The sequence below is a fragment of the Propithecus coquereli genome, unplaced genomic scaffold (genome assembly GCF_000956105.1).
Source record: "Propithecus coquereli isolate 6110/MARCELLA unplaced genomic scaffold, Pcoq_1.0 Scaffold175, whole genome shotgun sequence".
NCBI classification, from domain to species: Eukaryota; Metazoa; Chordata; class Mammalia; order Primates; family Indriidae; genus Propithecus; species Propithecus coquereli.
This window is the reverse complement of record NW_012142190.1, coordinates 2109412-2121952: the sequence shown is the minus strand read 5'-3', so window position 1 is coordinate 2121952 and position 12541 is coordinate 2109412. Positions and strand designations below refer to the sequence as shown.

Below are 12541 nucleotides of genomic sequence, written 5' to 3'. Positions count from 1 at the left end.
CCATCTAAGCACTGGTTATTATACTCTCCCAAAACAGGACTGTTAAATGATGTCACTTTGGTTATAGAAATGTCTTGTGGAGAAATATGGTATTCATGATAGCGATAACATGTAAACTTTTTGCACATCATTGTGAAAACAGATTACTTTTTCCTATTAAAGATCATTTATTGATCACTTAACATTACTCAAAGTTCTAGTAATAAGGTTTCCTGCCATCCTTTGTAAGGAGAGACAAAGAAGACAAGTGGTATGGGGGGGAGTTGATATTTCTACAGCACTCTATTTGTGTAAGAAACAGGTTTGGGACCTCACATAAGACCACACAACCATAAGGAAAACCGTCAGGCATTCATATACCGTATACAACAACTTAAGTTTATATAAACTGTTGAATATAACCAAAATTTCAAATCTAGCAATTTAATGCACCCAACTGTACAACTGCCAGAAATGAGACAACACTTTTCATCTTTTAAAAACATTTTGAAATCCTCATTCTCTTACAAGTACAAAATGAAACCCAAGAAGAACACATTACTGATTATTTTAATTTGTGAAACAAATTACATGCTTCACGGGCACAACCAAAGGTAAAATCTTCAGTCGCTTACATTTTGTTCATGGCTATTAACACAAGACCAGTGTATAAATATTACCTGAAAACATAATTTTTCTAAGAGTAATAATAAATATTAAAGAGTTAATAAGTATTCAACAATTCTCAAACAGATATTCATCAAAATGAGGTAAGTCTAATGTGTCATTTGCTAAAGAATTTAATGCTGAGGTGGAAAAAAACTCATCAAAAATATCAGTCTTCACGGGACTCTCCAAGTTTAATGTTCTAACGCAGGCATTATTTGTTAGGGAGTCTGGCTGAACTTCACATGCATTTTTCTTGGTGGGGCTGCAATAATTATGGTCCTGTCCCAGATATGTGTTCTGGGAAATATCATTTAATTTACCAGGTACTGGAGCTGGTATATGGTTATCTCCCATTTCCAAATATCTAAAGTCAGCTTCCCCATTTTCTGAGAGCTCTGTAGAAACAACAGATGTAGGAGACAATAATTCTGCTAAAATTTCTTCATGAGTTTGACTATTGTACGGGGAAACACCAGAAACAGTGGTGCATCCAGACTTCTTATCTGCAATGTCAATCTGATACTGTAGTTCATTTAACAAGTCTTCTATCGACTCACAGTCATTTGGAGACCCTCCCTGGGGCGCATGTTCTAAACTTTCACTTGGAGGTTTTCCACTTTGGGGGGAAGATGTAAGAGCAGCTAATTTCCTCTTTTTTGCCTTTAGTTTTTTAAGAAGTTTTAGGCGAAGTTTATGAATCTGACCTTCAACTGAGTCTCCGTGGTTTGCTGAAGAAACATCATTTTCATTTCCATGGGACCTGTGGTTGAGGTGAGCTCCGTGTGAGGCACTGTCACCTCTCTTCACACCTTCAGAAGCAGCGCTGGCACTCATGTGTGGGTGAGCGGCGGTGCTGCCCGACGACGGAGGACTTGGTGGAGGCTCACTCACTGGAGGAGGCTTACTTGCACCCCTGTGAGCTTTCCTGGACCCCCGGCTAGCCTTCTGCTTTATTCCTTTAGTTTTAAAGCCACCAAAATTATTCGCCCCTTTAACTGAAGGCTGCAAATCAGTTATAGTGTTTCTATTATGAGCTGAAACACAAGGTGGCATGAAAGAAGCACCCCTGCTTAGTAAGCCTTTCACCCAACTTCCCACAAACGGTTTCTTCTGATTTTCTTTCACAGACTGATTCTGCAAGGACTGAGCTGTCATGGTTAGAGAATGCGCTGCAGTTTCTTTTTCCTTCAAATTAGATACCTGAGATATAACTTGTTCTAGTTTTAAGTTCTCAGTTTTTGGTGTAAGGAACTGTTTTAACTGAGCGTCCTTCTCAATTTCTACTGACTTCATTCCCTGTATAAGACCAGCGGCGTGAGTATTATTCACAGGTTTAGCACCTACAGTATCTTCTACATTCAGCTCTACTGACTGCATGTTTGTATTTACCACTTGAGATGGAAAGTTTAGATCCACTAATTGGTCTTGGAAAAGATTTTCTTTACATGGAGCTGATGCTGAAGAAGGCATTAGTGATTCTTGTGACTGAGAAGTATTTGTTTTGACAATTCCTGTATTTTCTGCCACAGGTTTATTTGCTAACAGGAAAACTTCAGAGTTAAACTGAAAAACTGAGGCAGTTTGCTGGACAGTTCCTTCAAGTGTCAAGGGTAAAATAGTATTGTCAACCAAACCTTTTGGACCTGAAAGTAAATGCTCTCCATGAGCTACAGCTTCGTCCTGTGGAAGAGCTTGGGGAGCAACTGACGTATTTGTAGAGTGAGTTACTGGGGCTGTTTCAGCTGAGGCAGCATCACCCGCAGAACACAAAGCTGGAGATACTGGTTTCTCATTACCAAAAGCATGGTGATCATTAGTCTTTTTAAGCGGGAGGCAAGCAGCTTCTTTATCTGTCACTTGAGATGTTTTTCTTTCCCAAATAACAATATGTATCTCTGAAGCAGGAACTTCAAAGTTCTCATGCCTTTCAGAACATGGGCCTTTTAAGTCATCACTTTCCAGCCAGCTTCCTGGGGATGGGTAAGAAAGTAAAGGAGGTTAGACATTCAAAAACCACCATCCTAGGTTAACTTTCTTCTGGCCTCCTTAACTGCTATATCACTGAATCCCCACCAACGGAGAACACTTTAATACATGGCCTTGTCCTGTCACCATCCTTCTCTCCCAAATGTGGATGTCCTTATTTGTATAACAACAGTTATGGACTAGAACATATTCAGAAATTTGAAAAACCGAGGCAGTTTCTGGATAGTTTACACTCTTTCCTATAATACCCACAGAAATCAAGACAGTATATTTAACTTTTGGGACTTAGAATACAGTACACCTAATTGATCCAACATCAGAAAACAGAGTAAGTTGTTCCATATATCAAGATAAATGAAGCTTGACACCTCAAGGACCAACATTTGTTTTAATTTTTGTCCTATCTCTCAGCTTCTGTTTTTGCATTTTTCAAGTGGGAATGAGGTAATGGCTGTCAAAGGAAAAATTTAAGGACTAAGAGGAGTCTACAGTATCAAATACTTAAGTATTAAGACAAGAACTGTGAAGAGTCCATTATTTACAGCAGCGTGGTCACTGGCAGTTATTTTTGCCCACGTAATTTCAGTGGTGTAGCAGGAATAGGAGTTATTATGTAGTGGACTAAGGTGTGAATTAAGAGTAAGAAGGTAGTCATGCCTTCTTTAAATCATGCCTTTTTAAAAAAAGACAGCCATTAGGGTGGCTATTATCAAAAGTACCAGAAAAAAACACGTTGGCGGGGATGTGGAGAAACTGGAATCCTTGTGTACTGCTGGTGGGAATGTAAAATGGTGCAGCTGCTGTGGAAACAGTCTGGCAGTTCCTCCAAAAGTTAAACGCAGAATTCTGTAAGACCCAGCAATTCCACTTGTAGGTGTATACCAAAAAGAACTGAAAACAGACACTCAAACATGTGTTTGTCCACCAGTGTTCATAGCAGCATTATTCACAATAGCTAAAAGATGGAAACAACCCAAATGTCCATTAACAGATGAATGGATAATACATACAATGAAATATTACCCAGCCTTAAAAAGGAATGAAATTCTACTACAGGGTATGCCATGGATAAACCTTGAAAATATGCTAAGTAGGCTGGGCGTGGTGGCTCACGCCTGTAATCCTAGCTCTCTGGGAGGCCAAGGCGGGCGGATTGTTTGAGCTCAGGAGTTCGAAACCAGCCTGAGCAAGAGCGAGACCCTGTCTCTACTAAAATTAGAAAGAAATTAATTGGACAACTAAAAATATATAGAAAAAATTAGCCGGGCATGGTGGTGCACGCCTGTAGTCCCAGCTACTCGGGAGGCTGAGGCAGGAGGATCGCTTGAGCCCAGGAGTTTGAGGTTGCTGTGAGCTAGGATGACGCCACGGCACTCTACCCCGGGCAACACAGTGAGACTCTGTCTCAAAAAAAAAAAAAAAAAGAAAATATGCTAAGTTAAATACGCCAGACACAAAAGGACAAACAGTATATGATCACTTATATGAGGTATCTAGAATAGGCAGATTCATAGAGACAGAAAGTAGAATAGTGGTTACCAGGGTTTGTAGGGGAGAGTGGAAAGTTACTGTTTGATGAGTTTCTGTTGGGATGATGAAAAGTTGTGGAAATGCATGGTGGTGGTTTTGCACAACATTGTGAATGTATTCAAGGCGAATGAATTACACACTGAAAAATGTTAAAATGGTAAATTTTATATATATTTTACTACAATAAAAAATACGAAGAATGGCTGGGAAGTAAAGGAAGGTGGCTAGGTGCTGATAGGTGGTGTGGGGTTAAGGGAAGACATATTTGTTGGTATTTTACTCATTACCATGTGATAATTTGGGAAAATCTAACTATAGGCCTTGATGAGTAACTGCTTTTATTATTGATTTTTCAAAAAAATCCACACTTCTACTATATCTGTATACCTATGAAACAGAAATAGATTTTTAAAGACTATATTGTCACAGAATTGAGGCATAGTAAATGGGTAGCTTACTCTATTTCTATGAAAGCAAATGTGATAAATTAATAAATCATGATGTCAAACACCGTAATACTCACTATAAAACATTTTCTATGCTTTCAATTAAAATACTGAGCATCCAAACCACTATTATTTTTTCTAGGGAATGTGTTATTGTAGAAAACACTGCTTTAGCAAGTAGAGAAGTGACAACCAACATAGTGTTCTTTAATGTTGTAAAATTATGTTTAGAAACAATCTTAAATATTAAAAGTGCACTAAATTTCCCTTTTCCTTATACATGCGCATCTATCCTTTTTGAAAAAAGATTTCTAAAAGCACACACAAAAAATCCTTAGTTCACATAGATGTGACGTGTCTATCACATTCATTTTTTAGTGCCGAGAAAGACATTATCTTAATATTGTGAGGAAAAAGAGGACTGTGCCACAGGCTTCAAAGGTTTCCTATAAGGAACTAATCTTGAGGAATAGGGAAGGTCAAAAAAGGAGAAAAGCTTTTCCTCAGCTGCTGCTTCGGGCCAATTTACTTGCTAAATAGACTGGACAACTTTAAGGTTTCATCAGTAACTGAGAACAAGCAGCAAAGGTCTAAGATCAAACAGATTTTTTAAAAATTCCCCAATGGGAAAAATTAAAAATGAGATTAAAATACTTATTAAAATAGCTGATATAAACAAATTAAGAGCACAAGGTCGCACAACGGAAGTATGAATTCTCTGATAGTTAAGTTATAAAAAAGAAAACAATATACTCAGAAATCTGCTAATCCTCCCCACATACATACAAACAAAACAAAACCACTCACTAAGTATGTGGTTTATGTGGATACACCCTTTTCAACTACCTCGATCTACTTTCATTCTACACTTATTAAAACTTTGAGAATATTTTGTTTGCCTATGTGGTTTCCCTACCATGTGAGCACATGAGAATCACATTATAATCATGTGAAGAGCTTTTAAAATAATATTGGTATTTGGGCCAATCCCCAAGATGTTTTTAATAAGCTAACCAAATGATTCTTATATGCTGTCAGGGTTGGAAACCATGCTGCACTTGAAATGGATCTTTCATTCCTTGGACTGCAATAGAAGTTAAAATAAGTTAGCTCAGGTTATTGAGACATATTTCCACTCAAATTCTGAAACAAGGTAAAACTTTAAGGTAATAATTACATTCCTAATCAAGTTTTAGTTTACAAAGCACTTTTATAATACGGTTTGTGTCATGCATCCAAACCATCCCGAGGAGGAAAATATCAAATATGTAAAGTGTCCTAACAACAGAAAATGCTTATATCAAGTGAGCCCTTACTGATGGCCTGATATAACATCAGGGGACTGAGTTACCTTATCTAAGACAAAATGAACACTGTGAGAGAAACAAACTCAATACTAACCACATTAGACAAATGGAAGGCAAAAATCCCCAAAATTCACAAACTATACTTATTTAGCCTTCTATTGGGAGTTTAATTATTTAAATAAAGGCTTTACCTTGACTGCAGCTATTAGCGAACTATGGATTTCAGATACTGTATTTCACAATGACAAGAGGGCTACATAGTCTAATGTTTAATAGTCTTAGAAATAGATGTTTAAAAAATAAAAGCAAAAATGCTAAGTGGGAAAAAGCAAACTGTAAATAAACAGTAGTATATAATCTCATCCTGTCTCTAAAAAAGAAATTTGCACATGCGTACATATATACCCATAATACATCATATAAGAAAAGGAAAAAGGAAGCATACTAGAACCACCAAAGTTTTAATAGGAGGGGTAAGGGGAGGAAAACTAAAGGCAAAGGCAAAAACAGAAAAAGAGCCAAGGCAAAGTTTGCCATTAAAAAAAAACAAAACACTAGAGTTTAGTTTCCATGCCTTTTATCATAGAAGAAAACCTTTAAACACTTACCATCGGCATCTAAACTCCATGTTATAAAATGATTATTTGCTTGGTACTGAATCACAGAAGTTATTTGATAAAGGCAGCCTTCAAAATGAAATGCATAGCGCTGCAGGTCATTCTGCGGTAAGCCTTCTACAAAGTGCAACATGAATAAGGGAGACACTCTGTGGGGAGGAAGGCAAGAGAAGTCAAATTCAACACCATGTGTCTGGTTATTTAAAAGATGGTCTGAAGCAAAAAAGTCACCATAACACTTTCAAGGCTAACTGCACTAAATTTTTCTTGGGTAACTCCAGATGTGTGCCTTAATTAGAAATGGAGAACTTGCTCTAAGAAGCATGTAACACCAAACCCTTTTCAGAATGGTATCCCTGCCAGTTGGAAGCCATCGTGCAATAAGGCTCTAACACAGACCATTAAACAAAAATCGCTCTGTAAGCAGCAATGCTGCTTTGGCTTAAAGATCTCATGGTAGCTACTTTGTAGAATCCAAGGAAAAAAATCCAGACCTTTTAGAATTTTCTTTGGCATCAAGCGCTCAAATTAATTGCTTTTGTTAGGTGGAGTAGGTAATATGTGAAATAAAACAACAAACTTAAGATATTCAAATAAATATTATTTTGGCCTATTTCTCAATTATCTCAGGAAGTAGAGCGGTCTATCAAATTAAAAGTGCTACTTAGGAAATGTTTAATTTGTACTTAAGTAGAGAAACAAATACAACATGCTGGTCAATTTACCTATAAACTTGAAGACATCCGTAATATCAAAAATACATTTAATCATTAGAGCAACATGCTGAACCAGAAAATAGTCTCAAATAGCTAAATTGAACAAAGCTCTCAGGATTTAAGAAAAATGTTGAATATTCCTTTTCCCAATATTTAAACAGCTGTCAAAACTAACTTACTTTATCAAAATTTATTGAGCTGAAATGAACTTGAATCAATGTCCAAAATGCAGATTATTCATACTGACAAGGGATAATTTATAAATTACTCCTTGTCAATCATTTTGTTACAGAATAATCAAGTCCTCAAAATTTAAGCATCTATAAATGAAAGGTCTTACAAACTGTCTATAACACTAAATTCTCCCATTTAAAAAAATCATACCTATTTCAGGGAATTTAAGATGTCACTGATTGTAAAATATACCACCATGAAAATATACTGCCAATTAAACTGTACCATGCCATCAATTTCTAGATGTATTCCCATTTCAGATATGTTAAAATGTGAAGTGTACATCTTTGAATGAATGATCCACAGTAAAACTTGAGATGTATTCTCACAGCTGAATATGCAGGTTTTGGTTCCTGCCTGACTCTTTAATTACTAATATTTAGTTCTACTGGTCTCATATAATACCTTTCAAGGCATCTTCCGAGGGTAGTTAAGAAAACGATCTCTTGTTGATCCCAAACTACCAAATCTCACTAGTTACAAAATTTTAAGATATGCATTAACAATAAAATAATACACATAAAACATTTTTATGTTTTATGTATGTTCCAAACCTTCTAAACTATTCTTTTGCAAGCTAATAAAACTAAAAACCACCAAAACCAAAACCCACACTTGGCATACTTCCTTGGATGTAGTAGATACTCAAACTCTAGTTGAATACAAGTAAATTCTCTTAGATAACAAGAAATGACTTGTCAGAAACCTCCAAAGCCTACTTTGAGATCTACATAGGGTAGAAATTTGATTTTCTTATCCAGCAAAAGAAGGGCCAAGCATGATCAGAGCCCTTATATAAATTTAAAAACATCCTCTTAATATTACACTAGCTTCTGTTATCCAGAGCCTGATGGAGTGAAATGATGCAGAACAGAATCATAAATTTACATTTTTACTATCATTCCACCCCCAAATGGAGGCAAAACTCTCAGAAAGGCCTCCATACTACTCTCTATAACTATGAAACTCTGTAAGTTCCAAATGCCAATAAATTTCAATTTTTTCCCCGCTATTTTAACATTTCTGAGGTTGGGATGCACCTTATCGTTGATGGCACAGTTAAATAGGAGCATTTCTTTCTTAATGGCACATTTGAAAAACAGTACTCTGGCTGGGTTTGGGTGCAGCGAGTGGAGTGAGCACCTGCCTGCTCTTCCAACCCCCACCCTGTGGGGCTACTGGCAAGGGGGCAAGGAGAAAGAGTGATAAAGCTGGGTGGGCTCTCAGCACCTGGGAGGAGGCTTTTATTGTTTATATGAGTTTGGAGTTTATCCCCAGGTTAAGACTGGGATTCCTAGAACCTGGGTGTGTGTGTTGGGCGGGGGCCAAGATAGTAATTACCCCTTTACGCCATGAGCCATCCCTAACCCAAAGCCTAAGTTACCAGAAGTGGCCCTCACGACCTAGGGGCAGCGGAATTTAATAAGATAGTGCCAGACCCACCTGGCCCAGCCACCACTTGCTCAGAAGCAAGGCATTTCCACTCTTTTCTCAGCCTTGCTGGTTATTTTGGAGAGTTCAAGGTAGAAAAGGGGCTTTAAGGGAATCGGAAGGCCCCCTATTGCTGCTGATTTTCTAGAGTTTTTAAAGGGAGATGAGGGTGGTTAGCCCAGGAGAACAGGATGGTCAGAGTGAAGAAAGAGGAGGAGTCCACATTCTGGGTCAGTGGGGTGGTGCTTTTCAAGGAAGAAAAGGTTAAAAAATAAGCTTATGGTAGTCAGGAAATCATGGGAGGTACAAGGGGGGTTGGGTGGAGTGGGGCAGAGTCTCCCAGCAGGAAGGCAGGTCAGGAGGAGAAAAAAAAAAAGGTACAAACTTATAAACAATGGTATCTTGGAGTCAATCAAATAATAAGCTTCCCCCTTTTCTTGCTCATTTTCCTTTTTGGTTCCCCTAGACTCTGGTGTCACCTAGAAGTCACAGTACTCTCCTCCCCATAATTCCAGCTTATCTCATTTCTAGCCTCTTAGGTGAGGGTAGAACTTTATCCCTAGGTTTTGTTCTCAGGCTTCTTCTACCCGCAACGCCTGGAGTGTCAGTCAAAGATAATGCTCTGAGGTGAGGAGAGCAAGTTAGTGTCTGTTTCAACCACAAGAAAATGGGATGGAATGAATTAACACAACTAGAACCAAGAGTGAACAAGAGATTTCCAGCTAAGATCCATTTGCACTCACCTAACATGGGGTTAAACTCCTATTATAAAGATCTGCCCTCAGGAAAAGAAAAGAAAATAGAAAAGACAGAAAGCAAGCACCAGGGATTGTGCTAACTCCTGATACCCAGAGACTGCAGAGAACAGTCCCTGTCCCACAAAGAGCGGTCACAGTCTTGCGCTAATGACCTGGAGTACAAGTTTTTGATTTTCATCCCATCTAATATAATAAATCTTATTTTTAATGAAAATTTAACAATGTGCATATATATGTACATCTGAACTGTAATATGTATGCTTTAGGCAGAAAAAGTTCTGCAAATGTAATTTTAAAATCGTATTACATTTTAGATCATATCATTGAACTATTTCAGACTATGATGAAAAATGAAAAACATGAACAAAATCAGCTATAATTCAAATCATTAGCATTAGTTCATATTATATGTAACAAGAAAAATTCAACCATAAGATTTACAAACTGTTCTTTGGAGGTGGTTCGAGGATCTTATAAATACATAATAAAGCATTTTCTGTCAAACAATGAAGACTTAAATTAAGAAACAAAACTCTATTTTATATATCAGTATTTAATCCAAAATTTCATAGGCAATTTCATCTGTTTAAAAAAAAGAAGGCCTCAAAATCACTGTATTAGACACTTTAATAAGCTCTGTAAGCACAAAACAGAAATGTCTTATTTCTCTTTCTACCACTCCCTCATCCTTTACAAATAGTTATTTAATAAATTATTGTTGGCCAAACACAGTGGCTCACACCTATAATCTCAGCACTTTGGGAGGTGGAGGTGGGAGGATCACTTGAGGCCAGGAGTCGAGACCAGCCCATGCAACATAGTGAGACCCCCATCCATACAAAAAAAAAATTAGCCAGGTGTGGTGGCACACACCTGTAGTCTCAGCTACTTGAAAAGCTGAGGCAAGAGGACAGCTTGAAGCCTAGGAGTCTGAGGCTGCAGTGAGCTATGATTATGTTCCTGTACTCTAGCCTGAGCCACAGAGTAAGATCCTATTTTTTTTTTTAAAAAAGTCATTGTTAGAGGTTTAAATAAATAAGCTTTTCATATGCCAACCCAGGATAACATGCAACCAGACTCCTAAAGGAGATTGTGGCAGTAACCTTTCAAGAGTTTGTGAAATATGATTAAATCTGATTTTAAGCTCTTGGTGCTCCATCTTACAAGGCTCTGAATATAATTCCTAAACGACTGACTTAAAGAAAGGCAGCAAGGCATCATTCACCTGAATTATCAATGAACTCTTTTTCTAATGAGGAGACATTAAGAGATGTGGATTATCTGAGACAAGGTGTCTAGGGAACTTTATTAGTTTTTAGAATGTTGTATGATTTAATTACAGACAATATCATGATGGACCTAATTACTTTTAACTTATCCCTAAAAACTGTATTAAATTTGTTCTTAAATTCCATTAGACACTAATGAATCAAGTTATAAACATTTCAAAGTAAAAAGCCACAAAGGACTTATATAAAGATCTTGTCATTTAAAATTTAAGTGAAATTTCACTTAAAGAAATTTCACTTGAAGAATACAGGAAATGTCCAAATTATAAATTCCACTTATAAATTGGCCCACTGGAACTCAAAACATGTCTTCCACTGAAAAACTGTTTTACCTAATGGATATATTTCCAGATCACAGCATGAATCTTTAATGTAAGTAAAGCAATATACTTGTATAATTAAAAAGTATATGTTGCAATGCAATCAATTAACAGATCAAACAAAATAACATTTGAGTCTATCTTCAGTGCTGGGGCTTGGGGAAAAGCAGGTATAAACAGCTGGATGAAATCATATACATCAAGAAGCCACAGGCAGGTGCATGGTCTAGGACAGGATGGCAGACCCCCATGCCCTGCTACCCCTCCCCTGAAATCATCAAGGCCAGGGCTTGAAGAGCACCCTCAACACTCAGATCTCAAAACTGGGCAGCCCAGACAGATCACAGACTTTTGGTTCAAGATCCTCCTCTTCCTTCATGCTTTGTCCTCCTACTCAAATGCTATCAAATGAAGAGTGAAGGAAAAGAAGGCTCTAGTCCAAAAGGACAAAGAAAGGGAAAGGAGACCTGAGCAAACAAGAAGTCAATAATTATTCAGAAGACAGAAAGCCAAGAGAGAAGGGGCACCTCCACAGCAGGGTGGCTGAGGTGAGGGACTGGGTGTGCTGTGAGGAGGATGAGCTCATTTACCCCATGGAACCCCTAAAAGACTTGATATTTATGGGCAACAGATGCTGTGGGACGTGGGGATGAGGCCCTGGGCTAAAAACTGGGATAGTGACTAATGCATATATATGATAAAGAACACCTTTACGCACCAGGCCCAGATAGGTACCAACATAGACTAGAAGACTGGAGCAAAGGAATAAAAGGTAACAGAAGAGAGGTTTCTAGGAAAAAGGGGGAGGAGGGAAAGATTTGAAAACTGTGAAGCACCTGAGTGTTGAAAATTTATTAATAAGTGTTTAAAGCATTTGGAAAAAACTCACAGTGCATTACAAACAAAGCAAATGAAAACACAAGGCAAATAATAATTCCAGGAAAAATAAAGAATTATAAAAGAAATGAAACATAACCATGTATGCTGCCTGGCTAGAGAGGTAATAATATACGTACATTAATAACAATGCAAACACTGAGCACTGACTTAACCAAATATGTCATCACATTGGAAAAATGGAGGAAGGCTAACAGGGATGGGCCCGGGTGTTGGTGTAAGAACCCTAGCCCTCAACCAGCATGAAAGGAGAACAGGCTGCTTATGGCAGAATAAGTACTTCATTTTCAAATGTCAAAGTAAACACTACCTTAATTTGAAAGTTTAAAGTAGATGCCTGGGGGGTTGGGGAGGCCAGAGGA

The 12541-nt window shown here is 37.6% G+C and overlaps 1 protein-coding gene across 1 annotated transcript in view; it reads right to left on the bottom strand.

Annotated features, from left to right (window-relative positions):
* Positions 1-683: 683 nt before the first annotated feature.
* USPL1 (ubiquitin specific peptidase like 1) overlaps positions 684-12541 on the bottom strand; it is a gene marked incomplete at its 5' end in the record, with an annotated part of 38890 nt that continues 27032 nt past the window's right edge. Inside the window, 3 exons of the mRNA XM_012642121.1 lie at positions 684-2618; positions 6526-6747; positions 9503-9537. Coding sequence (XP_012497575.1) covers positions 715-2618; positions 6526-6747; positions 9503-9537 — 2161 coding nt within the window. The remainder of the gene's footprint in view (positions 2619-6525; positions 6748-9502; positions 9538-12541) is intronic.